Below are 25,411 nucleotides of genomic sequence, written 5' to 3'. Positions count from 1 at the left end.
CATATTTCTTGCAGCCAAGAACACATTTGGCTGGAATTGCCCTTTTACTTGGCCACCTTTAGATAAATGAAAGGAGATTTGCTCATTAGCAAGATGCATAGATGAGAGCTGTCAACTTGTAGTATGCTTTTATTATCTTATAAAGTAGTTCACATATGTATAGCTTTATTTTCAGTTAGTCACATCATTTGATAAAATATGGTTACAGTAAAAGCATATAATAAGCATTTAAATAGAATTAAAGAACTGTGCAAGCTGCGTAAGATTCCTTCATTTGAGTTATGCTACTTTTTCCTGACTATAAGAAGGAAAATATTAATAGTAGTATTAGTAATAGGGCACTGATAGTGCCAGATTATTATTTATGTTCCCAACCATATAACCCATGCAAGGATTTGTCATCTTGTTCCTTGATTCTTTCCCCCCCCCCCCCCTCAAAAAAGGAGGTGGCTAGAAGTCCCAAAAATTTTGATGCCTGTCTATAGACCTAGAACATCATACACCTAATACCCTAGAGCTAAGGCATGATAGAATTCTGTGGTCCCTGTACACAAATTTCTGCCAGTTTGCATATATAAAAGTAAATGTTAATCAGTTTACTCTTTCAAAAAGTACAAAGACCAGGGGACACACAATGAAGTTACTAGGTAATACATTTAAAAATAATAAGAGAAAATATTTTTTTACTCAATGCATAATTTAAGCTCTGGAATTCGTTGCCAGAGGATATGGTGAAAGCTATTAGCGTAACTGATTTAAAAAAGGTTTGGACGAGTTCCTGCAGGAAAAGTCCATTAATTATTAAGGGAGAGTTGCAGAAATCCTCTGCTTATTTTTGGGATAAGCAGCTTGGAATCCTATCTACCCCTTGGGATCCTGTCGGGTACTTGTTACCTGGCTTGGCCAGTGTTGGAAACAGGATACTGGGCGTGATGGACCTTTGGTCTGACCTAGCAAGGCAAGTCTTATGATCACTTTTACCTTGGTTGCATATTTAAAGTACAAACTGTCTGAAAGGTATAAACAGCTATTACAAGCAAATATATATTACTTCCTACATGTTCCCTTGTGTCTCTTTGTATAGTTACATTTGTGTTATGACACTAGCATAAAAAAGCTTTAAATGTTATTACTTTTCTTCCACTTGGAAGACTATTGTGAAAATTTCATAAAAATTAATTTTAACAGTTTTTTTTAATAAAAGCAAATATTTCTTCCCATCTCTTCTCAACTGGAAAACCATGTCTGATACCATATTACTATCCACTTATCACTTGGATCTTTCATTTTCTCCCTCCAACACACTCAGGAGATAGTAAGACTGAACAAAATGGAAACTCTTGTATTTATATAGCACATTTTACAGTGCTTTAAAGCTCTAAATAAAATGGCCAAACCAATTTGGATTTCCAGATCAAAGTAGAAGTTAATCTGGGTTGGATTTAGCAAATCCAAATCCATTTATATACAGTCACATATGCATTTGCCTGTTCTTGTAACCATACGTAGGCATGTATGCACAAAGTGAACCCACATTTGTAAGATAGAATTAATATAGTAAGACCACATTGATGTGCATGAATTGCCCCAGGGTTAAGCCAGAGCACCACAATCTTCATCTTCTTGTTTGAGGTCCAGCCGGATCGAACACTATTAATTTGAGTGACTTTTTTCAAACTAACACCACACAACTTATCTTAAACTGCCTACGACGGGATACATTTCTGTGTCTTAAAACTTTTAAGCATTTTATGCTGAAAGACTTCTCCCAAGAGCTGGGCGTTAACCAAAGGTGAGCCAGTGAGATGGATGTAAGAATCTGTACAGTTCACTCAGTTTTGGGTAGCATATGGGACCCATACTGGCTCTAGCTTCTTTTAGGTCACAGTATAGGAAACCCCTCCTCACTGCTTCCCCTGCCCAAACTGTCTGAATAATGAATCCCAGTGTTTAAACATCAACATGTTTAGTACATCTCAAAACACTGAGAGAGTGCTTTTCTGCCATCACATGATCAGAGGTACACCAGGGGATATCACTCTACGCTCTCTGTCAGAAAGCGCTGCCTGACTTTGAGTTCACATCTCTTGTGCTTCAGGGTGAGACCATATTCAGCTGACATGTCCAACTTCTCGCCATCCTTCATGTCGAACTCCAGTTGTTGGAGCAGGGTGGCTAAGAAGAGAAACATCTCTAGTCTGGCAATATTCTCTCCAATGCACTTTCTCTTTCCCAGGCCAAAGGTCACCACCTTCTCTGCCTCAGTCTTATTCAGCCCATTTCGATCAGCATTCAGGAAACGTTCTGGGTTAAATGTGAAGGGGTCTTTCCAAAGCTTCCTGAAAGAAAAAAAAAAAAAGTTTCTTCAGTGAAAACTTATCACAACACAAGAATGATAGTACAGCATTAGAAGTGTGCAGGAAGTACAAATGCTAGTAAAGTCCTGGACATCAATGGAGTATTGGTATAAACACTAAGTATTGCTTTAAGTTTAAACAGCGTTCCAATTAATACCCCAGATCAGTCCAAACTGCTGGGTTTTGCCTTCCTGCCTGCAGATGGAGACAAAGAAGAAAAGCTTTACTGACACTGCTTCTTAACCTAGAGTTCCACCTGCAGTCCCTCAGTATTTCTCTGTCTCCAGCATAGGGTACAGGTGTAAATTCTGCAGTTTAAAAAAAAAATGGAAGATCTAAACACTATGAAGATATCGCTGTAAGCAACTCTGTTTGTTATTTGTAAACCGATGTGATATACTAGTTTGAATGTCAGCATATAAAAATAAATAAGTGGTTCCTCCTAGGGAGTTGTTAGGTCCCTAGTGAGGGGCCATCCTCCCTGGTTAAAGTGGCCGAGCAGGGGGTTAGTGACCCTTCATGTGGTTCGTCCTTGGACACAGAGGGGCTTTTGATTAGTTGGTGGTCAGTTCCCTCGGGAACCAGCAGCCACTCTGCAGCATTCAGGAAAGTGATCTTTTGTTTGTTTTGGGTTTTTTTTAACTTTACAAATTAAGAGAGAAATCCTGACAGGTGGCTTGGAGAGGGATTCTTGACTCTGGCGGATGAGTGATCAGTGATCATGCCAAACGCAGGTGAGAGCAGGCAGCAGCTGGCGGTCCCGTTGTTAAGACTACCATAGCAAGCAAGTAAGAGGCGGCACGTGCAGGTTGCATATGGTGCCGGTCTAGGATCGCGGCAAGGCCTGCCTCTTGTGAGGGAATATGCATGCTAGTCATCTGCATGGGTTGATATGCACACTCCATATCCAGGGGACAGGGCACTCGGACGGTATATATGCTCTGTTTTTGACACAAGGTTTAGATGCCTAATAGTACTGACTGCAATGTGGCGCATAAAAGACCTAATACACTTAGCGATGGTCGTTAAGGTTTGATCACCTTCCAAATCTGTTACATCAGGGTTCAGTATTTTCGGATCAGGCAGATCACATCTGTCTCAATGCTTGACTTTTGAGAGGAGACTCTTGAGATGGAAGGATTACTCCGCCACCTTGTTGCAAGCCAGGCGGCTGTCCACATTTTTGACCTATGTTAGGGTGTGGGAGATTTTTGAAGCTTGGTGTATCGAGCAAGACATTCAGCCTACTCTGGCTTCCGTTCTCCATTGCTTGTCCTTTCTGCAAAAAGATTTAATGAAGGGTCTAGCTTATAATTCCCTTTGGGTACAGGTGATGGCTTTAGGCTGCCTTTGAGGAAAGGTGCAGGGAATGTCCCTGACCTCCCATCTGGATGCAATTCAATTTCTTCGCGGGGCGAAATGCTTGTGGCTGCCAATGTGGAAGGTGTCCCTCATGGAATCTTAATTTGATTCTGAGGGTGTTGTGTGAGGCTCTGTTTGAGCCATTGTAGAGTACAACTCTAAAGGATTTAAACCTGAAAATCTTTTTAGTAGCGATTTGTCCAGAAGAATTTCAGAGCTTTAGGCATTGTCTTGTGCGGTTCCCTTTTGTTCAGCTTAACGGAGAATGGGATGTCATTGCGAAGAGTGCCTTCATTTCTGCCAAAGGTGGTTTCAGCTTTTCTTCTTAGTCCAACAATGGGTCTTCCCGCCTTTTCCTAATTTGTATGTGAGGCAGGTGTTATTGAAGTATCTCAAGGTGACTAATAGTTTCTAGAGATCAGATCATCTCTTTGCAATGAACTAAGGAATGGGTGCAAAGCATCCAAGGCTACTGTTATGTGCTGGCTGTAGAACGCGATTGGCTTGGCGTACATTTGCAGAGGTTTTCTAGTGCCGGAGGGTCTAAGGCCTCACTTGACTTGGGTGCATGCGACCCCATGGGCAGAGTCGTCTGCTGGTTTCACCACAGGAAATCTGTTGGGCGGTTACTTTGAAGTCTTTACACACTTTTGCTAGACATTATGCATTAGATATTTGAGATCTGGGCTCCACCAGTCTTCAAGAAAGTGTATTGCAAGTGGGGCTCTCTCATTCCCACCCAAAATTGGAGAGCTTGGGTACATCCCACGAGTCTGGACTGATCTGGGGCATGAACAGGAAAGAAAAATTGGTTCTTACCTGCTAAATTTTGTTCCCGAATACCAGGAATCAGTCCAGAACCCTGCCCATTAAGGAAAGCCTGCTCACAATGACAGTATGTACTGATGCAGAGTACTTTGTTTTGGTTAAATGATGTTCTGCTTAGTGTTGTTTGAATGAGTTTGGTAGAGGCTCCACTTTCCTCCTGCTCGGTGTGGGGGTGGTTTGAGGTTCTCAGTTATTGTTATAGTTATTCTTATCTTGCTTGGATACAGGTCATACTGAAGGACTGCAGGTGGTACTCTAGGTTAAGTAGCAGTGTCAGTAAATCTTTTCTTCTGTCTCCATCTGCTGGCAGGGAGGCAAAACCCAGCAGTCTGGACTGATCTGTGGTATTCCGGGAATGAAAATTAACAGGTAAACTACACCCTGATTAGCCTGTGACTAACTCAGTTCTTCCAACTGATCTTGTAAATGTTTGCAAGTCTACCACAACCTATCAGTTGAAATATACGTTGAGCTGTAAAAAAAAAATAAAAAAAAAATTACCAAATATACCAGGCTCTGTTTTTTCTCTGCAGACCCAGAAAACCAAAACATTTTTTATGAACTTGGTCCTAATTTAGTAGCTTTCTGGATCAAAGGCTTATATTTTTATTATAGATTTTCTCTTAAAGTCTACTTACTCATCGTGGTTCACGTGCCACTGATTGACAAAGATGCACATTCCCTTGGGGATATGATAGCCATTCAATGAGGTAGCTCTAGTTGTGCTACAAGAAAACATAAGCCACATATTTAAATTGAGAAAGGAAAAATGTTCCCAGTTTGTGTGCCTGAGGATTGCTCAAAAATATTGGTATCACATTGCACCATCACCTAAAAATGTTTTCCTCCAATTAATTTTACTTTGTCTTTAAAGCATTGGTAATGCTAGCCCTGTCTGCTCCATATAGAATTGTCCCCATGCAGAAGAATCCTTAGATCTTTGGGGGTCTTGTGCTGCATTGAAAGGTATTTTTGCCATTCAAATAAATCTCTACAATTCCAACTGGTACTGGAATTTGAGGAGGGGGTTGCACCTGGTTTCCCTCCAATCTAAGGCCCTTCCAAGCACTGCGTTGTAAGCAGTCTGAAGAGTTAAAAAAAAAATTAGGGATGTAAAGTTTCTTTTCCATGCTACAAATAACTATTTTTTTTGGGGGGGGGGGAGATGGGGAAGACAGGACAAACAATTTAAATCCAGCCTGTCATGCTGAGAATGCCTTACAAAAACTGCACAAGACTAAAAAAAAAATGCACATCTGTATCTACAAGAGGACCTGAAAGTCTACTGGGATGTCCTTCGAATGAAAATTAAGATTGAATTTGTTAACAAATCCACCTAGAAGCATCCTAGAGGCAATACATTCAGAGAGCGGCTGAATGTGCTATCATTAATACTTCTGACTGTTTGGATGAATGTCTCCTACCTTGATAGATAATGGGTTGAGCTTTGGCCAGTTAGCTGCTAAACACTAATTTAGTTCCCTATGTCAGGCATGTAGATACTAAAAATATTCTGTAAATAATCTGAAGAAATGTTTTGTAATCAAAGTCTGAGAATATTTTTAAACTTACCAGTGTGGGATTGTGAGAGGTACAAAGGACGAATGTCTCAACATCTCCATGATGAAGGCTTCCATGTAAGGCAGCAGTGGTCTGTCTGATAGCCTGGGTCGTCGCTCTCTGCCAATGACTTGATCTATGGTTCAGAAACAAGGATAGTCTTAATAAAAACCATACCAATTATTTGAAAGTTTAGGGCAATGCCAAAAGCTATGGATCAGTTCTACGTCATCAATAACGTACCCTGTATGTAAATTGTAAGTGATTGTCTGGTGATGAGTCATTGCAAAGGAATGCCTAGTTTAGAATGAGGTTGAGTCCCTGACAGTCTTTATATCTGAGAACACTGAGCAAGTGCTTTTCTGATCAAAGGTGCACTGGGGGATGTCATTTTTTACAGCAGGGCTTCCCAAACTTTTAGCCAATGTGACCCCACTTGAAAATGTACAAGACCCCCAGAGGATGACCTAAACAATGCAGTTCCCCCTCCAACAATTGCTCTACTCCCAACACTCCAGCAAATCCTCTCTCAACCTCCATCATTTCTAGAGGGCTTCCTTTAACCTCTTGCGTTCCAGTTGACCCATCTCAAACTCCATTCCTCTAACTGATCCCCTTTTACATCCCAACAAAATAACCCACATTAGTTTTTATTATAATGAAAAATTTCTAACAAAAAATGGACTATTGATGATTAATTTAAATTAAAGCAAGGTGACCCTATACAAAAATAGTGTCTGTTACACAATACAGACTCTGTAAGTAAGGGGCCTACATACATTTGGGCTTTTGCATATATTGTTAAGCGATAAAAAATATACTGGTGATACCTTCTGTTTTTGATATTGTTGGTCCCCTTTTACATCCACCATCTCTTCTCATCTCCTCCAGCCCTTTTCACATCTCTCCAGCTGCTCCCCTCACCACCAAGTCCTTGTTACCCACAATGGATCCTCTATCATCCTCTCTCACCTGCCTCACCTGCTCCCCTCTTAATTCCTCTTATCCACTTAGCTGATGCCCTCTCACGCCAAGTTCCTCTCTTATATTGCCCAGTTGATCTTTTGTTATTGTCCCTCTTACCTTCCATAGCCAATCCCCCTCCAGCTGATACAAACCTTAAACCCTTCCTGCATCTAATCCCTCTCTCCAAACACCTCTTCTTCAAAACATCCCCCTGCAGGGTCAGTGCCAATGCCTATATTTTCCTTTGGTCACCAGCCCAAAGGTGGATGAGAACTGGTATATGAGAGGGCAGGCTGATAACAGGATCAACAGTTTTCTCTTGGGGTAGGTTCAGTAATGGGTACAGAGAGGAATAGTGACAATCCACTGGCCTGTGCACACTCAGCCCTCTCCTCACAGCTGGTCCCAAGCTGGACAGCGATTCGGCAAGCAGCAGCATCATTAGTATTGAAAGTCAGCACGATCTGTGAGCCAGAATAAGCTCACAAGACCTGCAGCTGCCCTGATCCCTCCCTCAGGCAGGGCTTCCTTTTTCTACAGAAACTCAGAATGGAGGGCCTGTGAGTATGTGCTGGTTTACCCCCTACCCCAAACAGACGTCCACTACTAATACTGCTGGTACATGAAGAGCACTGCTATCTGAAGTACTTATGACCCCAGCTGAAGGCTTTGTGACCATTTGGGTTCCTGACCCACAGTGTGGGGAAACCCTGTTCTGTACATCAGAAAGTGCTGCCTGATGTTGAGTTCACATCTCATGTACTTCAGGGTGAGACTATTCAGCTGACCTGTCCAATGAGTTCAGTGAAGAACCAACATGGATGTTTAAGCCACAAGATCAATACCAACAGGTATCAAATAAAGAGTGCTCAAAATGTATAAGCCACAGGCTCTTGCCCTGAATGAACAAAACTCACAAGTAATGTTTAACCAGTTAACGGAGTGGATATGATTTAAACTTTACACAAGCAGCCAGAAAATTGTTTACATATAGTAACTTGTCGTTATAAGACTTGGTGCTTCCTAAACATCTGCTGTTGAGACCTGCCCCCCTTTTTTTATTTCCATTTCTGTGCTGAAGAGAATTGAGAATCCCTAGTTGAATTTGCCAAAACCCCCGAATAAAACAGCTGGTGCGAGCCCTTGGGAAGAAATTAGCAGCACATTATTGTGAATGACAAGAGCCGCCCCACTTACATATCTTCAAAATTTGGATTAAAATGCAGTTTTCAATTTAGAGCTGTAAATGTGTTATTTGTTTAATTTACAAAGTGTGGTCTTGTGTTTTGTTTTTTTTAGTTTTACTTTTCCATAGGAAAATGGGATGGGCCATTTGTGAATCAACCCCATGGTTGAGCATTAAAAACCTCTCCTTCTCTCCTGTATATTATATATTATCTCTTGTTATCATGTACATTATACCTCGTTATTTTGTTCCACCCCTTTACATCCCAGTTCTATGTGTTACATTAAGTTCTCTGTAAACAGATATGATGTACCCACGAATAGCGGTATAGAAAAGCTTTTAAATAATAATAAAAAACAGAATGTCTTCTCTTCCTGTGCAGAGGGACAGGTTGTACTTTCCTCTTGTTATGGATACTGCATGTGTAATTTTTACTTTCAGCACTGCTGTAGGGAATATCGTACCCAAGAGTTACTAGTTGCTATTGTAATACTATTGTTGAAAAACAGTAAAGTGCAGGGCTTAATTTGTAGACGGACAGGACGTGGAACTGTGGAGGGGATGAGATGGGTCAGGCCAGGGCCTGGTATGAACATACACAGACACACACACCATTAAGGCTTGAGGAGCCCCAAATGTTTAACAAAAAAAGCAGAAAATAGTTCTTTTCTGTGGTTCCTCAGACTTAATATAGTGGTGATATTAAGTTTGAGGAACCACAGAAAGCAGCAATGTGAAAAAAAAAAAAAGTCCTGCTGGAGGTTAGGTTCAGAAAATGGGCGCTCAATTTACAAGAGTCTATTTTCCTAACCCACACACAGCCAGTTCTGGGCGCCCGATGCTGAGGAGGTGCTAGATACGCCCAATTTCTCCTAGCACCACCTTTTTAATGCAGCGGCTCATTAGCCTACTACAACATGCACCCGGGAGAGGTGGTTGGGTGTGCGTTAGGAAAGCGAGCGCTCAAGCATGAGCACCCATTTTTCCCGCACGGATATTGCAACAGCCTAAAAAAGGGGTTGAATTAGCAGAAGTCTGAAAGTTGTGAGTAATAATGCATTCATTAAGACCAGCGTTGTAGCCTTAACAATTGGCATTACTGCTCACAACTTTCAAACTTGTCCTAATTCAAACTTCTTTTTGCTCTGCAGTTGCTGCTTCAGTCTCATCCCTTCCCCTTCTGTTCCCTGCAATACAGGAGGAGAAGTGAGGGGGGGACGGGGGGGACTGGAGTAGAAACCAAAGTAGTTGTTCTGTGAGCTCCAGACTCGGCTCCTCGTCTCTTCCATGCAGGCTCGCTGAAGGGGAAGGGCTGGAGCAGAACACCCCTGCTGCTCTGCCTCTTAAACTTGAAAAGAAGTGCTGGAACCGCATTCCACCCTGTTCCCCCCCACAAGTTTAAGCCCTGGTAAAGTGAATGAAAACTCGCAGGAACCACCCCTAAAGAATGGTGTCTTTTAAACAGTTCTGCTTAGTTTTCAATAGAAAAGAGGGACAAAATTGAATCACATACCCAGTTCTTCATGAATCTTCTGCTGTATATCTTTGAGAGTCACCAAGTACACGAGGCTCCAGGACAGGGCCGTTGTGATGGTATCAAACCCTAGAGTGTCACACAAAAGGATAAACCTTTAGCATAAGCTTCCATGAAGGAGGTTTCCTTCCACATTACCATTTTGATATTTCAGAATATACTTATGAATAAACTTGCAAACCCCAAGAGAACATGGGAAAAGCTGCACTGTGGGTTTAGTGAGAAACAAACTACAGAAACTCTAAAATGAAGCAAACATTTGCAGAAGGATTTACACTATAGTAAAAGGGAACATTCACTGAAACAGAAAACTGCAGTTCGGCACCACAAGGCCCAACTATTCTGCCAATGTCTGACCTATTACCAGTGAGCCTACTCTCTCAGGCTTTAGCTTACATCTTCATGTCTAAGGATCTTCTGAGCTTATCCCATGCTTTTTAATTTTTACCGTTTAGTTCTTCACTACATGACTAGTCCTCCATATTGCTTATGTAACAGCTCAAAGCAAAGATGTCATACAACGTATGAGTCTATGAACATTTCAAGCCAAACAGAAGATGCTGACAATTCCAACATAGTTTTCTTCTGACTTGCAACTTCTCAAGAGGTCAAATAGTGAACCGCTTATGAACTGCTACATTTGCTATGCTAGATTTGTGAACTGCCTGAATACTGCATGGATTCAATTTACTTTTACCCAACTCCCCCCTTCCCTTTCACCATAGTATCTTGATGCTATTGTAAGAAGAAAGCTTATACTCACTATTCACTCAAACCTTATACATCATTAAATGAATGAGATATTGAATCATTCCCACAAACTATTCTAGTACATAATCCTTTGAAAAATGGGAAAAGAACTTAAAATGGTGCATTGCAACAGAGGCAGAAATTCATTTAATAGGCAAATTGCTACCTTGACCAATATTCTTCCCCATAAGGAATTTTATTCCATTTCTTTTTCAGCTTAACTATGCTTCCAGTTTCCATAACCATTGTATGAAAGCAATTCCTTGTTCTTACAATCCTTTGCAATGAAATGAAATGTACCTCAAGCTAACAGAAATAGTCTTTTGACTTAGCTCATTTATGTAGTGTTTGATGTACTCTATATAAGTATGCAACTCAATACATGGGAAATTTCACATGTCCATCTATAGCATAGAATTAGGTTTATTAAGCTTTATGTGGATGTCTCTTTGGAATGTCTATGGATTATACATGTAGCTAGCAGACACTGACTTGACATACAAGGGAGTGAGAAGTGGGTTTTTCCCAAAGCACATAAGACATGAGACCTTGATGTTTCTAGAGCAAATTTAGAAGTTGTTGTACTTAATATCTGCTCAAAGAAATCTCAAATTACTTACCAGCCCCAAAAACGTCATTGACGAGGTTAACAATTTTCTGACTTGAAATCTGAATATTGGCATTTTCATCCACTTTCTTCTCCTGGCACTGATCAATCAGGGAATCTGTGATATCTCTAATATTGTTCTGAAATAGGAATATTCAGAGTGAAGACTATTGCATAATACAGAGCTAGAAATTTAAACAAATCAGAAAGATAAGGAGAGGCCCATAGAAAAAGTGGCAGTGAAAAGTAATGCCAAATAATCATACAGTTCAGGCCAAAGGAATGAAAGTGGAAACTTGTTATACATGATAGTCTCTTGCTCTTACCTTATCAAAACTCTTATAATGTTCGTTGACAATCTTCTGTACAAACACTTGGAATCTCTTGTTAACATCCACGAAGGCTTTCATGGTCTGGCTGGGAAGATACCTAAGCATGGGGATGAAATCTACTAGGTTTCCAGAGCCAGCTGCTTTCCCAAATTCATTTGTCAAATTCACTAGGCTCAGCAGCTCTTGATCATCATGGCTGTAGCGTCTACCATAGCACATGGCAGATACAACATTTGCCACTGAGACTACCAGATACCTGAAAGGGTCAAAGCTACCCCTCTCTTCCATTAGCTTCAGGAATTTTGTCACTAGATACTCTGCTTCCTTACAAATATGCTCCTCTATCAGGCAAGAACAAGTGGAGGTGGCACATGGCGAGGTTGAAAAAGTCCTCAGTGCATTCTGAACAAAACTTCTGCGAATCTTCCATATCTCCCCTGAATCAGAACTGAATGTCAAGGTTTGGCCATCGCCAATTAAACTGAATGTGTGTAAGTGAGGACGGCCTAAAAAGTCCTCGCCTTGCTTTATGAGGGCCTGCTTGAGTGTGTCCAGCCCACTCAGCACCAATACAGGCCTGGTGCCAATCTGAATTTGCATCACATCACCATAGGTTTGACTCATCTTGGTCAAGCTCAAGTGAGGGTTCTTGCCTAATTCTAGCATATTGCCAATCACTGGGAAAGGCCATGGTCCAGGTATCTTCTTTAACCCTTTGGGGATCTTCTCCTTGAAAAGTCTGACTATCAAGAAGAGCAGGCTGAAGACAAGTGAAGCAATAAGGATCTCTGTAGCAGAAATGGAGATTTTGCTTTCCAATGCTGACAACACAAAGCTAGGCATCTTCGCTTATTTGTGAAGCTTGAGAATCTCTGAAAAGAGAAAAAAAAATTAAACTTTGATATGCATTACAATTCCTCCCAAAAAATATTTTAATACATTAATAAATCACATAGTAACCAAAATATGAAATATAATGCAATAAAGATATCATACAATGAAAAACAATCATAGTTTATTATACAAAATTCCAATATACATATACTTATCCAAACACCAACCCCTTTTAAAAAACAAATCAAATTTATAACACACTTTTTTTGGAATGTTATAGTTTAACAAAATGAGAAATGTTTAGCCACCTACTAAATACAAAAATGTAGTAAGACAAATATAATAAACATAATAGCACATCGCAAAGAGTCCATTAACAAAAAATTAAAATGATTAACCACACCATACATTCATACACACACCAGAAAAAACCCAAGGGATTACTGGCTTATTGACCAGTAGCCAAAAAAATGTTATCACTACATTTACTTCTAATAAAAAAAAAAGGAATTACTGGCATGTTAATCAATAGCCAAACAATTTTTTTTAACTATGTTTGTCAGATGACAAAAATCAGATCACTCAAAAATTTCATAGCAGGAATAATGATATCCTTTCTGTACCACACTTATTCTACAAATACAAGCCTATACTTATTTACATAGTGTATCCCTGCTATTAAGAATGTGTCCTGTTGCTACACACATGTTCAGATCAAAACAAGTCAGCAGATCAAAATTTGAATTCCACTCTCACAAATTTGTCAAAGAAGCAGCAGCAAGCAATCAGTTACTTTTTTTTTTTTTTTTTTTGCAGGGAGGGGGTTGTGGTTTTTAGTATATATGTGAGTGAATATGGATGTATGGTGTGTTTGATATTTTTAATAGGAAATTATTTTTGTTAGTGGGCCCTTTGTGATGTATTATGTTTATTATATTTGTCTGAGTGCATGTGTGTATTATTAGATAATGCAAATGCAGGTAAAAATGGTGAGGTTCACAAATCACTATGGATCGTCATTTAATTTCGTAGGTTCGTGGTACTGTGAGTGGTGATCACAACCCAGTAAACCCTGCCCAGGGGCAAATGTCTGGATTAGCTGCTGGATTTGGGATCACTTTTGATCTCTCTCCATTTAAAACACCCGGTCACCACTCTAACATGATGTCATGGAGCACATGTAGATACCGGGAATTATCTACACCCATTGTCATCCCACAATGTTTAATTATGAAACCACTATATTTACAATAATTAGCTTACTCTAGTTTGAACTTTATCCCTAAGGCAAGTAAGGAAATGTTTGTGTCAATGAAATGTTTACAACATGAAATAATGCAGCTGGTTGACAAGCTGGCCCAGGCCACTTCAGAAGCAAGCACAGAACCATCTCATGCATATACGCTTTGATGTTTACTAGTTCTTGTCCTAATTGGAAACTTCTCTAAGCTGGACATTTTATTAAAAAGGTAAGACTAATTGTTCTCATAATTTTTGCATGTCCCTATAGAAAGCATGTTTATTGCAAGAAGCATGATCTGCTCTTCATTTATAAATTTTATTTTAAATAAAATTTGAGGCAGGTATTCAAGGAAGTATCTGACTGGCTATTGCTGAGGATATGACTACACCATTTCCTCAATCGGTTTGATGTTGGAAGAAACAGTAGTAAAAACAATTTAGAGCCAAATTAACCAGAGTAAAAATTATGAATATGGTAACTATTTCCTGGAGTCTTTTTTTTTTTTTTTTTTTTAAGAATTGGTATTACACTGGTTACCCTCCAGATCTCACATACATGTTTGATGTCCTTCAGGCTGAATATCAGGTCCTGATTTCCTACTACAAGAGTAGGCAACTTTAGCCCTTGAGTGCTGAAAGTCAGTCAGATTTTCAATATATCCACAATGAATATTCATGAGATGTATTTGCATGTATTTCTTCCATTGCATGCAAGTGCATCTCATGAATATTCAGAATAAATATCCTGAAAACCCAACCAGCTTGTGGCAATGGAGGACTGGAGCTGCCTCTCCTTACACTACTATTTAGTTTGTCACTTTGTTCTAGTACTGTTCCCAGATTCAGTGCAATTCACCTCAGCTCCTCTGAACCATTACATTACCCATACCAAAACCATTCTTTGTATCTCCTCAACATCCTCTGCAGGGAAGACCAAAACAAAATAATTAATTTTAGGGATGAGCAAGGAACAATGATTGGGGTTTTTTTTTAATTCTGATTCATTTAATTTTTATTTAGGTTTGTTTCATTTGCTGAAACAAAATAAAACCCCCAAAGAAAATTAAAGAGAAACAAATTGTCTCCTCACCTACCTCGCTATCCTAACCACACTTACTCCTTCCACAGGAATCCAATGTAGAAAGGAGGGGGAATAATCCGCAGTCACTCCTGCCCCATGTGCGCTGGATTAAAGATGGCAGCAGTGCCATTTTATCATACAGCCATACAATTAAATAGCACCAGACTCGGGGGTCCCAGGGACGGCGCTATTTTGTTTCTTGGCCATATGTTGCATGGCTGTCCAACAAAATGGTGCTGATACCATTTTTGAACTGGAACCAACGTAGCGTGAATGACTGTTGATCACTCCTGCTGCTTTCCACAGTGGAAACATCTGTGGAAGGAGGATAGGAGGGAACTCAGGGGAAGGTGACTGCAATAGTTCAGGATTTTGTTTTCCTAGTGACTTTGATACAAGTCAAATGCTAAAACAAATTATGAGGCTTTTCGAATGAAAGGAGTGGGCTTCGTCACATTTTTCAGGTCGTTTAAAAATAAATGCACACCATTAATGCATTTAACTTTTCTACTATGGCCTTATTTTTCCTGAGCATCTCTTTTACTCTGATTCATATGCTTCTTGCTTTTTTACGTACTTGAAAGAGTTTATTCCTGTGGAGACAACATGCACAGCCCCTAGGGGGCAGGGACTGGACACAGGACCTGACTGCAGCGTTCATGAAGGAGCCTGGCCTCCAGCTAAATGCTGTTCAGTTCAGTGACTGCCTAAAGGTAAAAAGGGATATAAAATGGGGGGGTGGGGGGGGGGGGGGTGAGAGAAATCACCAGCTAGTTGTGAATGAAGGAGCCAGGTCCTAGCCCTGGAAGCTCAAAGGAGCAGGAGGAACCTGCCAGCTGTCCTTCCTTCAGCAAGTCTGTGCAGTGTAATCGAGTTGTGATCACTATTACCAATTGGTTTCATCACAGTCACCTCTTGCAACAGTCTTGCATTGCACTAAGAACTGGATCTAAAGTGGCTCCTCTTCTCATAGGTTCCAGGATCAGCTGCTCCATGAAGCCCAGACTTTACCTTCCTAACATGCACTGAGGAGAGACATTCACCAATTTTACACAGGAGTATTTGAAACCTCTTCTTGTGTTTCCACAGTAAGAGGACTGTTTTCAAACAGTCTTCCTAAGTTAAGCATCAAAAACGCACATAAGTTATACCGATTTTCAAAACAGGCCTACGCACATTAAGTCCACTTTGGAAATTATCCCACCAAGACTACCTGCACAAAATTCCACCCAGTATTATATGTGCAGAAAATGTATGCCCAAAAGTGTGCACGCCAAGTTCAAACTCCTCCCTAACTCCGTCTCAAAGAACGCCTCTGCTCAGTCGGTAAATTTATATACAAATGGGACAGAGCAGGTGAGCAGTTTTGTAAAGGGCCATTTCTAAGGACAAAACATTGTGTTACCCATAGAAATGCATTTGAGAGTTGCCCTTTCTGGGGTAGGGACTCACTATACCTGTACGTAATTCATTGGAAAGTGTCCTGCTGTAGAGTGCTGTTATAAAGGGTGAGATAAATAGTGGCAGTGTTGTAAAAATCTGTGGACAGTTCAATCCAGTGCTCAGCCACTTCCACAGGTAGGATTTTAAATAAACTGGGGCATGGTAGTGCCAATCTTTTCCAGAACCTAAGCAAGCATCAGCCTAAGACATATGCTGTGAATATAGTGTGGCCAGCTGAAGCATGGGCTGTATTCATCATAAAAAAAAGGTGCACATCTCCTATTCCAAAACATAAAAATTCAATAGCACAAAGTTCAGGAGACCTAGAAATAAGGTGTAAAGGGGGAAAAAGAGCCAAGAAGCTGATACATTCATATTTAGAAGACTGAGCATTATGCCATTTTATAAACAAAGAATAGAGCTGAAAAAAACAACCCAGAATTCACTGTACAACCTGGTTCCAGTTTCTAGGATATAAATACATAACTGGGGGGTTGCAGGTTGTTTAATCCTCCTTACATAGTTTTCCCAATGGGCTCATATATCAGGAAACTAATCCCCTATATTTTTATAGGACCAGTCGCAGCTGAGCCCCTGCACTTAAGGGGGCAAATTTCAAAACCATTTATGTGGCTTAAACAGTGCTTTACTCTGCCTATATGCAAATACTAGGGATGTGAATCGTGTCCTCGATCGTCTTAACGATCGATTTCGGCTGGGAGGGGGAGGGAATCGTATTGTTGCCGTTTGGGGGGGTAAAATATCGTGAAAAATCGTGAAAAATCGAAAAAATCGCAAAACCGGCACATTAAAAACCCCCTAAAACCCACCCCCGACCCTTTAAATTAAATCCCCCACCCTCCCGAACCCCCCCCAAATGACTTAAATAACCTGCGGGTCCAGCGGCGGTCCGGAACGGCAGCGGTCCGGAACGGGCTCCTGCTCCTGAATCTTGTTGTCTTCAGCCGGCGCCATTTTCCAAAATGGCGCCGAAAAATGGTGGCGGCCATAGACGAACACGATTGGACGGCAGGAGGTCCTTCCGGACCCCCACTGGACTTTTGGCAAGTCTCGTGGGGGTCAGGAGGCCCCCCACAAGCTGGCCAAAAGTTCCTGGAGGTCCAGCGGGGGTCAGGGAGCGATTTCCCGCCGCGAATCGTTTTCGTACGGAAAATGGCGCCGGCAGGAGATCGACTGCAGGAGGTCGTTCAGCGAGGGTTCCGGCGCCTCGCTGAACGACCTCCTGCAGTCGATCTCCTGCCGGCGCCATTTTCCGTACGAAAACGATTCGCGGCGGGAAATCGCTCCCTGACCCCCGCTGGACCTCCAGGAACTTTTGGCCAGCTTGTGGGGGGCCTCCTGACCCCCACGAGACTTGCCAAAAGTCCAGCGGGGGTCCGGAAGGACCTCCTGCCGTCCAATCGTGTTCGTCTATGGCCGCCACCATTTTTCGGCGCCATTTTGGAAAATGGCGCCGGCTGAAGACAACAAGATGCAGGAGCCCGTTCCGGACCGCTGCTGTTCCGGACCGCCGCTGGACCCGCAGGTTATTTAAGTCATTTGGGGGGGGTTCGGGAGGGTGGGGGGTGGGTTTTAGGGGGTTTTAGTGTGCCGGCTCACGATTCTAACGATTTATAACGATAAATCGTTAGAATCTCTATTGTATTGTGTTCCATAACGGTTTAAGACGATATTAAAATTATCGGACGATAATTTTAATCGTCCTAAAACGATTCACATCCCTAGCAAATACAGTTACACACATACACAGCAGTATGCACATAAATTTACACACATACAGAGTAGAGCTGTGTGAGGCCGGAGTTGGGATGGGATCTCAGCTGGATGGAAGTGGAGACCTGGTTCAATGGGTAGCAGATTACAGCAGTCTAAGCAGGAGATGGTCAGAGAGTAGATAACAGTTTTGGCAGTGTATTCAGATGGTAGAGGACAGATTTTGGTGTTTGTATAGAGAATCATGTGTGTGGAGTAGAAAGGGGAGAAAGTGAGAGAAGAGCTGAAGAGGACCCCCGTGATTGTGGACTAGAGGGGTTGGGAGGATGACAGTGTTATCCAAGGAGATAAAAGAAGTTTCATGCAGAACTAATGGATTCTACTTCTCCAGATGCATGCATCTGTGTACATGTATGAACACGCAAACAAATATCCCGTCAGCATCCTCTTCAGCCCCCTAACATGACCTGAAAATTTGGGGGTACCCAGGCAGTCATGGAGATCTCATAAGACTACTTTTATTCCTTCAGAAAGGAAGATAACAAAGGGGAAGGAGGAAAGGAGAGAAGTTGGGGAGAAAATATTATCTCTGCTTTAAGCTAACCAATGTTACCAAGTACACCACTCGTGAATATTATGGCTCGCTGCATCTATAACAAACTCAGCAAAGCAAATATCCAACCTCACCTTGCAGCACCGTGAACAGATGCCAAGTCTTCCTACAAGACTTGATGAACCATTCAGAACAAAGACTCTGCCTCAAGCAAGTAATGAATCCAAAATAATTGCAATATAGAATACGAAGGCAACCATCTACACAACCCCCACCCCCTAAATGCAAATGTTGCTGACGAGGCTGAAAAACAAGAGGTCAACTTAATAATCTAACTGACCCAGCACCAGAGATTCTGGTCCTGTCAATGCCTGCTCCAAAATAGCCATTGCTCTACTTTGAACCAATCCCACCACAATGAAAGCCAGCAACCTACTCAGGCAGACATCCTAATCTCCCAGCAGACTTGCTATCAAATCAGTCATTTGGGTTTTTTTTATGTTCAGTCATTTTTATTAGTATTTAAATATAAAATCGTTACAAATTGCAGTGAGCAGGTGATAAATATATCACACAGTATCAATATTTACTCTAACAATTAGAACAAGTTTAATAACACTTATATAGTTAATCCTAACTATATTATTATTCCCTCCTTTCTTTTTTAAGTTCTATTTTTTAAATAGTAAAAGTATTAATATAAGATCTATAAAAACTAATGAATTCCCATCCCTCACCCCCATCATTCTCCAAAAAGAAAAGAAAAGGTAACATAGCTCAAATGTATTTGTATTTTTTGTCAATTCTATGTAAATGCTAATCATTACCATAAATAAGAACTTAGTTTTATATTTAAATAGATAGACCTATCACTATTAATGGTTTAAATCCAAAAATGTTGCTAATTTTATTTTTCATTGGATAAGTATTAAAGAACATATTGCAAAATTTTATTTGGTAGCCTATTATAATATAGGATTGCCATATTTGCAGAAATTTCTCCCACCTCTGGTTTGCCATCTTGTCCAGACAAACGTTCCATTACCATCATTTCTTGCAGTTGTATTCTCCACATTGCTCCATTAGGTGCTGTATCATCTAGTCATTTGCATAATATGCATCTTCTAGCTATTAGAAGACATTTTTCCTCAGGAAAATTCTCAGGTGGTGCTCCCAGTAGACAGAGTTGTAGTGATTAATTGAGTGTAAACTTAACCATGATACTTAACTCATCTATAATATCATTCATTTTTTTTTACACTTTAAAGAATAACCTCAGAGCAAATCTACTTCCCTTTCCCATGCATTTACAGTAAGAATAAATCTGATCTGACTTACTGAAATAATTATGCTTGGGTTACCAGAAGCGCATTGCCTGTACGGCTGGTTTTGCATTACGGTTTGAAGTGCTTGTGATACTCTCCTTACCTTGCCTTTATTTATTATTTTTTTTTGGAGCTGGCCCCCCCCCTGCTCTCTCCTCCAGGCTCCGTGAGCTGCTGTCTCCTGGGTTGCCTGAAGATCAGCGCCACTTCGCCCCGCCAGCGTTTATATGGAACTCCCTGCGCGCTGATTGGCGGTCTCCTCCCGTCACGTGGGAGCGAAAGGAGCCAAGCTGCAGAAAACCCTGGCACGCTAGAGCGAGGTTGCGTAAACTCCTTTGCGCACCCTCAAGAAATAACAATTAAAAAGAAACCACCTTTGCAAACAGAGAGGCAAGCACGATTATACAAACAATGCTAAGAGTTGGCACGGCGGGCTAAGGGTGGATTTCTCTTGCAAACCTTTCGTGAAGGATTTGCTCTTCAAAGGTAAATGGGATATTTTAAAGGTGCCAGTGGAAAGAAGACAGAAGAATGCACACGCACGCAACACAAAGCCAAAATAAAAAAAAAATAAATAAAATCCCGTAGAAAATCAAATTGCAAAACTATGCCTGATGCGGGCTGGAGCATCATCCGTCTGAAATGCCCTGGTGCCAGAGAGAATATTGCGGGCGCTGAACCCGCAAATGTATCCAGTAGCAGGCTGTTTCCCATTCCCCCTGTCCAGAAAAAGGTGTTTATGGGCTTTGGTCTTGGAAAACGGAAGGTCAGCGGCCACAGAGCTTGCAGAAATGTTCAGGGGGGGGGGGGTCACAATCACTGCAAAGAGATTGAAGGATCCGGGCTCCATCCCAGTCCTTACAGAGGGATCCCAGAGACAGGTGGCCCGGGTCCTTGGGGAAAAGCTCCGGGCTCCTTGCTTTAGAAAAAGGTTCAAGCATCTCCACTCCCGAGATCTCGGGCTTTGGCGAACGGCTTAGGGTTCCCAGTTCTTGCAGAGAAGTTCAGGAGGGCTAAGCAGGGAGGGGCACAGCTCCAATTTTGAGAAAGTGCTGTTTTAGAGAAATAACTCTGGCTTAACCCCAGGTCTGGAGAAGGGAAATTAGGAATTTCTTTATCCTTGGCTAGAAAAGACTTTAATATATTTTATTGATTATTTGGGGTCTTTGAAGTTCATTTTAAAATGAAATTAGCGAATTTTTTTCTGACGATGTTCGAGTAGAAATTCATTTTAAAAAAACCCAAACAAAACTGCATGGCTCCTAACATCTAAACTGACAATATTTCCCAGTGCCATAAACTCCTAATTATTTTTTTTTGAGCAGAGCTAAGAGAAGGATTTAATAAAGGTTTGCGTCAGTTTTATTCCAGCGCAAATCTTGCCTCAGATTTATCGATTTAAAAATCCCATCATTTTCAGAGAGGAAAACACGGGCGCTAATCTGGAGCAAGTTTTGTGCCTCAGTAATATTGATGCAAATATTATTATACATAATGAATGTATAAAATAAATACAAAATTAGAAGCGAAAACCGCATTGAAATCAAACGTTATTATTATACTAGGGAAATCCCGGTTCAGTCCTAGCTCCTACAACTCACTGTGTGACCTTGAGCAAGTCACTTAACCTCCCTCTGCTGGAATCTCACCCTGTTGTCATTTGTTCAAAAAGGTCGCAACCGTGTGAATTAACTGTTGTTAAAGATGATAGTGAGTAGAACAGGATTTTTATCTGACAGCATGTTTATAGCTCAGCTTTCAGAAAAAACGATTTAGTTGGCATAAAAATGTCTGTTATTTCCTTAGACAAGATTATATCCATGTGTTAAAGCAATTATTCCAAAGATTTTCAGAACAAAATCGGAAATTAGAAAGGATCCCCGAATAAAAATTGTGGGTGTTGAACTTCAAATGCAAAGGTTATTTAACAGTATATAGAATTAATTAATTGCCTGCAATTTGTGTTTCGCACAAATTATTATACAATACATATACACTACATATATTTATTTACTTCATTATAACTACCTGTGTGCCATATGCAAAATACCTAACTAGAGCATAAAATGTTTCAAACAGGACGCTGGCAGTAAAGGTAGCCCCGAATTTCTTCCACTGGGCTCGATTAGGCAGAAAAAAAATTCAGATCTGGACTCACACATTTATCAATCAAATGTCCATGAGGCCTACAATCCCAGAATAAACACAATGCAATTTCAATCAATGTTTCATAAAAAAATAATAATAATAAAATATATATATATATATAAATTCACATGGGTTTGAAATGAAAATTGATAAAACCCAAATTTATTCTGAAAAAAAAAAATTCAGTGATGGCCCACCCTTCTTTTTTGAGCAAACCAAATAAAATGTCATTTTAATGAACTCAAGAAAAAACAAAACAAAACCGAATCTTCTCACTCTAAAACGAATTCTGTGACCTCCCACCACCAGCGCCCCTCTGAATGCTGCCTTTGATTGCATTTTGGTTATGTATTCTCCACCTTGAGAAAGCTCATGAGACCAGGATCCGATTTTTCAGTCCGGGGGGGGTGAAATCTTGGGATTCTTCCCCTCATGGTTGAGGCCATGCAGCCTGCATGCATGGGGGGAGGGGAGGGGAGAAGCGATGCCCGCCAGAAGATAAGGACTACTCTGTGGGTTCACTGGGAGACCAGACCAGAGCAGGGGGAAGGGTCTGGCCCTTTGCCAGGACAGGTAGTTAAAGTTTAGCTGTGGGTGCCCAGAACCAGCCCTCCCTGCACCTGCCCCAGCTCAGGCGGGTTAAAAATTGCCCAGCATTGCGTGCGAAGCCTTTTTTTGGCTGAGTTTCTCCAGTGGAGAGAGGCAGCAACGTATTGGAAGTTTAGGGTGGGGAGAAGGGCGAGAGATAGGGAAGAGGGCAGGGGATGCCTCGGGGGGGGGAACAAGGACACGAGTTCTTCTTTTTTTTTTTTTTTGGCCAAAAAGGGAAAAAGTCCCAGTCCATACCTGGCTGCTCTGGAGGGCATTGCGTGAGAAGAGAGCAGGGACAGATCTGAAAAGCTGATACGGCCGAGAGTTGTGTGCACAAAAAAAAGTTTCCAAATTTACTGCAAGAATGGGGGATAACCAAAGCTTGTCCTGAGAAATCCAGCTCTGCTCTGCAATAAAGACCAAAGCACCGGCAATAGCAGTTACTCAGAGGATATAGTCGGTCTTAATCGCCCCAGAGTCAAAGAGGGAGAGATTGATTTTTAAACTGCACTTTATTTTTAACAATTGGTTTACTTTATTAGATAAGTGCTTATTCGATTTTCCCGAAGCAGTAACCAGATCTAAAGGGAAAGAAGAAGACCAATGCATATTGTGGAAATACAAGGACAGGAATATTTCGGGAAAGCTACATTCCTATTATAGAACAAAAAAAGTATGCAAAAAAAAAAAAAAAAAGATCAGTCCTCTAGCAGATCGCATCCATGTGTCATCCGCATTCTGCTTTAACCCGAGGTCTGCAGAGATGTCTGCTGCTAGCCCTGGTCCCAAGGGTCGGGGGTCGCTTGCAGGATGCGCCTGTTGGCTCCGAGCGGGGTTGTTTGCACGTCCAGACGGTGCAGAGGTGAAAGGGCAGCTGCCTGCCATCAGTTTGCTTTGGGGATTGCGTGAGAAGGGGGGCCGAGGTGGTGTCTGTTTAACTCGCCCAGGACAAACCCTGCAGCGCCCTGGCAGAAGCTCTTAAAGGACCCGGACTCACAACGACCCCCTCCCTCCCTCGGACGGGAAGGCAAAGCTCGGGAGCAAAGCCAAGGCGCTTTTTAGATCGATCACACACAATACGCGTTTAAAAATTTAACAGCCCGACACAGATTTTCTTTAGAACCCGTCCAACAGGCAAAGGGAACTATCAGAAAAAGAAGGGTTTACAGTCAATAAACTTGAAACAATAACCTGCTAACACCTCTTGGATTAATAACCGTACACATGCACCTTCCCAATTACAGTCCAACAGGGATGTGATAGTGGTTGATGGGAAGCTATTAGAGAAAGCTTAAACTACTAATTAACACGCAAGCAGCTATAATCTACTGGCAAATAAAGTCGGCACGCCAAGAGGTTTGTACGCCAGCCAAAAACGCTTTCGAAAGTCTTTGGAGCTGAGTGACTGTCGCTTTAAGTGTTCGGAATGAGGTTACCGGTCTGAAGGGAGTCGGGCTCGGTGAAACCCTTTCACCGGGACAAGAGGAAACCTTTCGGGGCTTGTAATATTCTTTGGAATGTCAGTGAATTCCTCCATTACTCGGCACTATCGTCCCCTGCCTGTCCTTTTCAGGGGAGTGGGGACGAAGCTTTCCTTATGATTCCTAGGACGCCAGGTCCTGCCAGCTGGGACTCCTGTCTGTCTCTTTAAACGCCTCCCCAGCCGAGCCATCACCGACTCCTTCATGTCAGGAATCTTTCAGGTTCAAGGGAATAGGAAAGCTGAACCAAAAGGGTGATTAAAAAAAAAATACCCTCGGTTCAACTCAAAGGACATACTCATATTTCAGGTTTATTTTAATTTGCATTGAATAAACGGCACTCCATTACTGACAGGACTTCCTCCTGAGTACAAGTTAGTAATGTTATGGACCAGTTGATAATTTGATATATAAAAAAAAAAAAGCAAAATCTTCTTTATTTTTGGCAGAAATTGAATAATTTTAATTCACTCCCCTCCAAATATAGAAATAATCTCAGAATGTGTCTGTGAGACCCTTCTACTAGTAGGACAATGGTCCTTATTTTATTCTGCCTTGGGAATGCTTAATGTATATTAAGACAGGGTACTTTTGTTCAGCCGGTCTGGTCCTAGATTATCCAGACTTTCAGTGCTTTATAAGTGCTTTATAATGCCGAGTGGCACAGAATCACTGAAAGGACCCCGAATTGCAACAGAGTGACCTCAGAGATACCCAGGAGCATACAGCGCAGAAAATATAGTGCTAATTTAGGAGGTAAAGTCAAAGCATCTGAAAATCCAGGTTTCTGCTAGGAGGAGGAAAACATGCAGGCATTTAAGAACATTACTGATTTTTTTTTCTATAATCTTCAGAGAGTTAGTTTCAAAGCAATTATTTAAAAAAAAAAAAAAAAAAAGTGTCAGGGGCAGGCAGGCGATTTGATTAGCCACTTAGGTTGTTCCTTTAAGATGCACGGGAAGAATTAGCATTACTTCTACCCTGCAGTAGGGAGGTCCCCCCCTCCTGTGTTCTTGAATTCCCAAAGAAGTCACATTCTTAAAGAAGCAGGATCCTGAGGTCAAAAAGGGCAAGGCTGAAATGAGGTGCGTGAGATTCAACTGGCACGCAAGGCTGAGTCCTCTAACCTGTTCCTCCTGCTCTCACGCAAACCCTGACAGGGACGCTTAATCACAGCAGACAGACAGAAGGGACCCATTCCGGGTTGGGACGTGCTGAGTGCTGACATGGAAAGAAGCTCCAGTTAAGCGCAGGATAGATGTGAGGAAGAGGGATCTGATGGGTTGGATGGGGGCGGGAGTGGGGAAGGATGATCAGGACAGCTGGTTGGAGGGTAATATGCAAAGGCACTGTGAAATAATAAGGATATCCCCAGACCCTGACGTTTCCATATACGGCCTACTGGAAGCCGAAAAGTAATCCCCTTTAAGCATTTCCCCAGGTTGAATGTTCCAGAAAAGATTAACCGAGGTCTGCCATTTTTTTCAATCAGTATTC

General features: G+C 41.5%; 1 protein-coding gene across 3 annotated transcripts; it reads right to left on the bottom strand.

Annotated features, from left to right (window-relative positions):
- Positions 1 to 830: 830 nt before the first annotated feature.
- LOC115074720 (cytochrome P450 1A5) lies at positions 831 to 19,880 on the bottom strand. Of its 3 annotated transcripts, none has more exons than XM_029574481.1 (7): positions 19,798 to 19,880; positions 11,477 to 12,354; positions 11,164 to 11,290; positions 9,773 to 9,862; positions 6,120 to 6,243; positions 5,186 to 5,272; positions 2,036 to 2,339 (listed from the first exon to the last, which is right to left on the bottom strand). In XM_029574481.1, the coding sequence occupies exons 2-7, from the start codon at positions 12,323 to 12,325 to the stop codon at positions 2,036 to 2,038; spliced, it is 1,581 nt and encodes a 526-aa protein (XP_029430341.1). In that variant the 5' UTR covers positions 12,326 to 12,354; positions 19,798 to 19,880. The 3 variants fall into 3 exon arrangements, with proteins under 3 accessions (XP_029430343.1, XP_029430341.1, XP_029430342.1); XM_029574482.1 differs by having other exon boundaries at positions 19,708 to 19,811; XM_029574483.1 differs by lacking the exon at positions 19,798 to 19,880 and having other exon boundaries at positions 831 to 2,339; positions 11,477 to 12,325.
- Positions 19,881 to 25,411: the final 5,531 nt, after the last annotated feature.

The sequence above is a fragment of the Rhinatrema bivittatum genome, chromosome 13 (assembly GCF_901001135.1).
Source record: "Rhinatrema bivittatum chromosome 13, aRhiBiv1.1, whole genome shotgun sequence".
In the NCBI taxonomy this organism is placed as follows: domain Eukaryota; kingdom Metazoa; phylum Chordata; class Amphibia; order Gymnophiona; family Rhinatrematidae; genus Rhinatrema; species Rhinatrema bivittatum.
The sequence above is the reverse complement of the archived record's forward strand: the minus strand, read 5'-3'. Positions and strand labels throughout refer to the sequence as shown.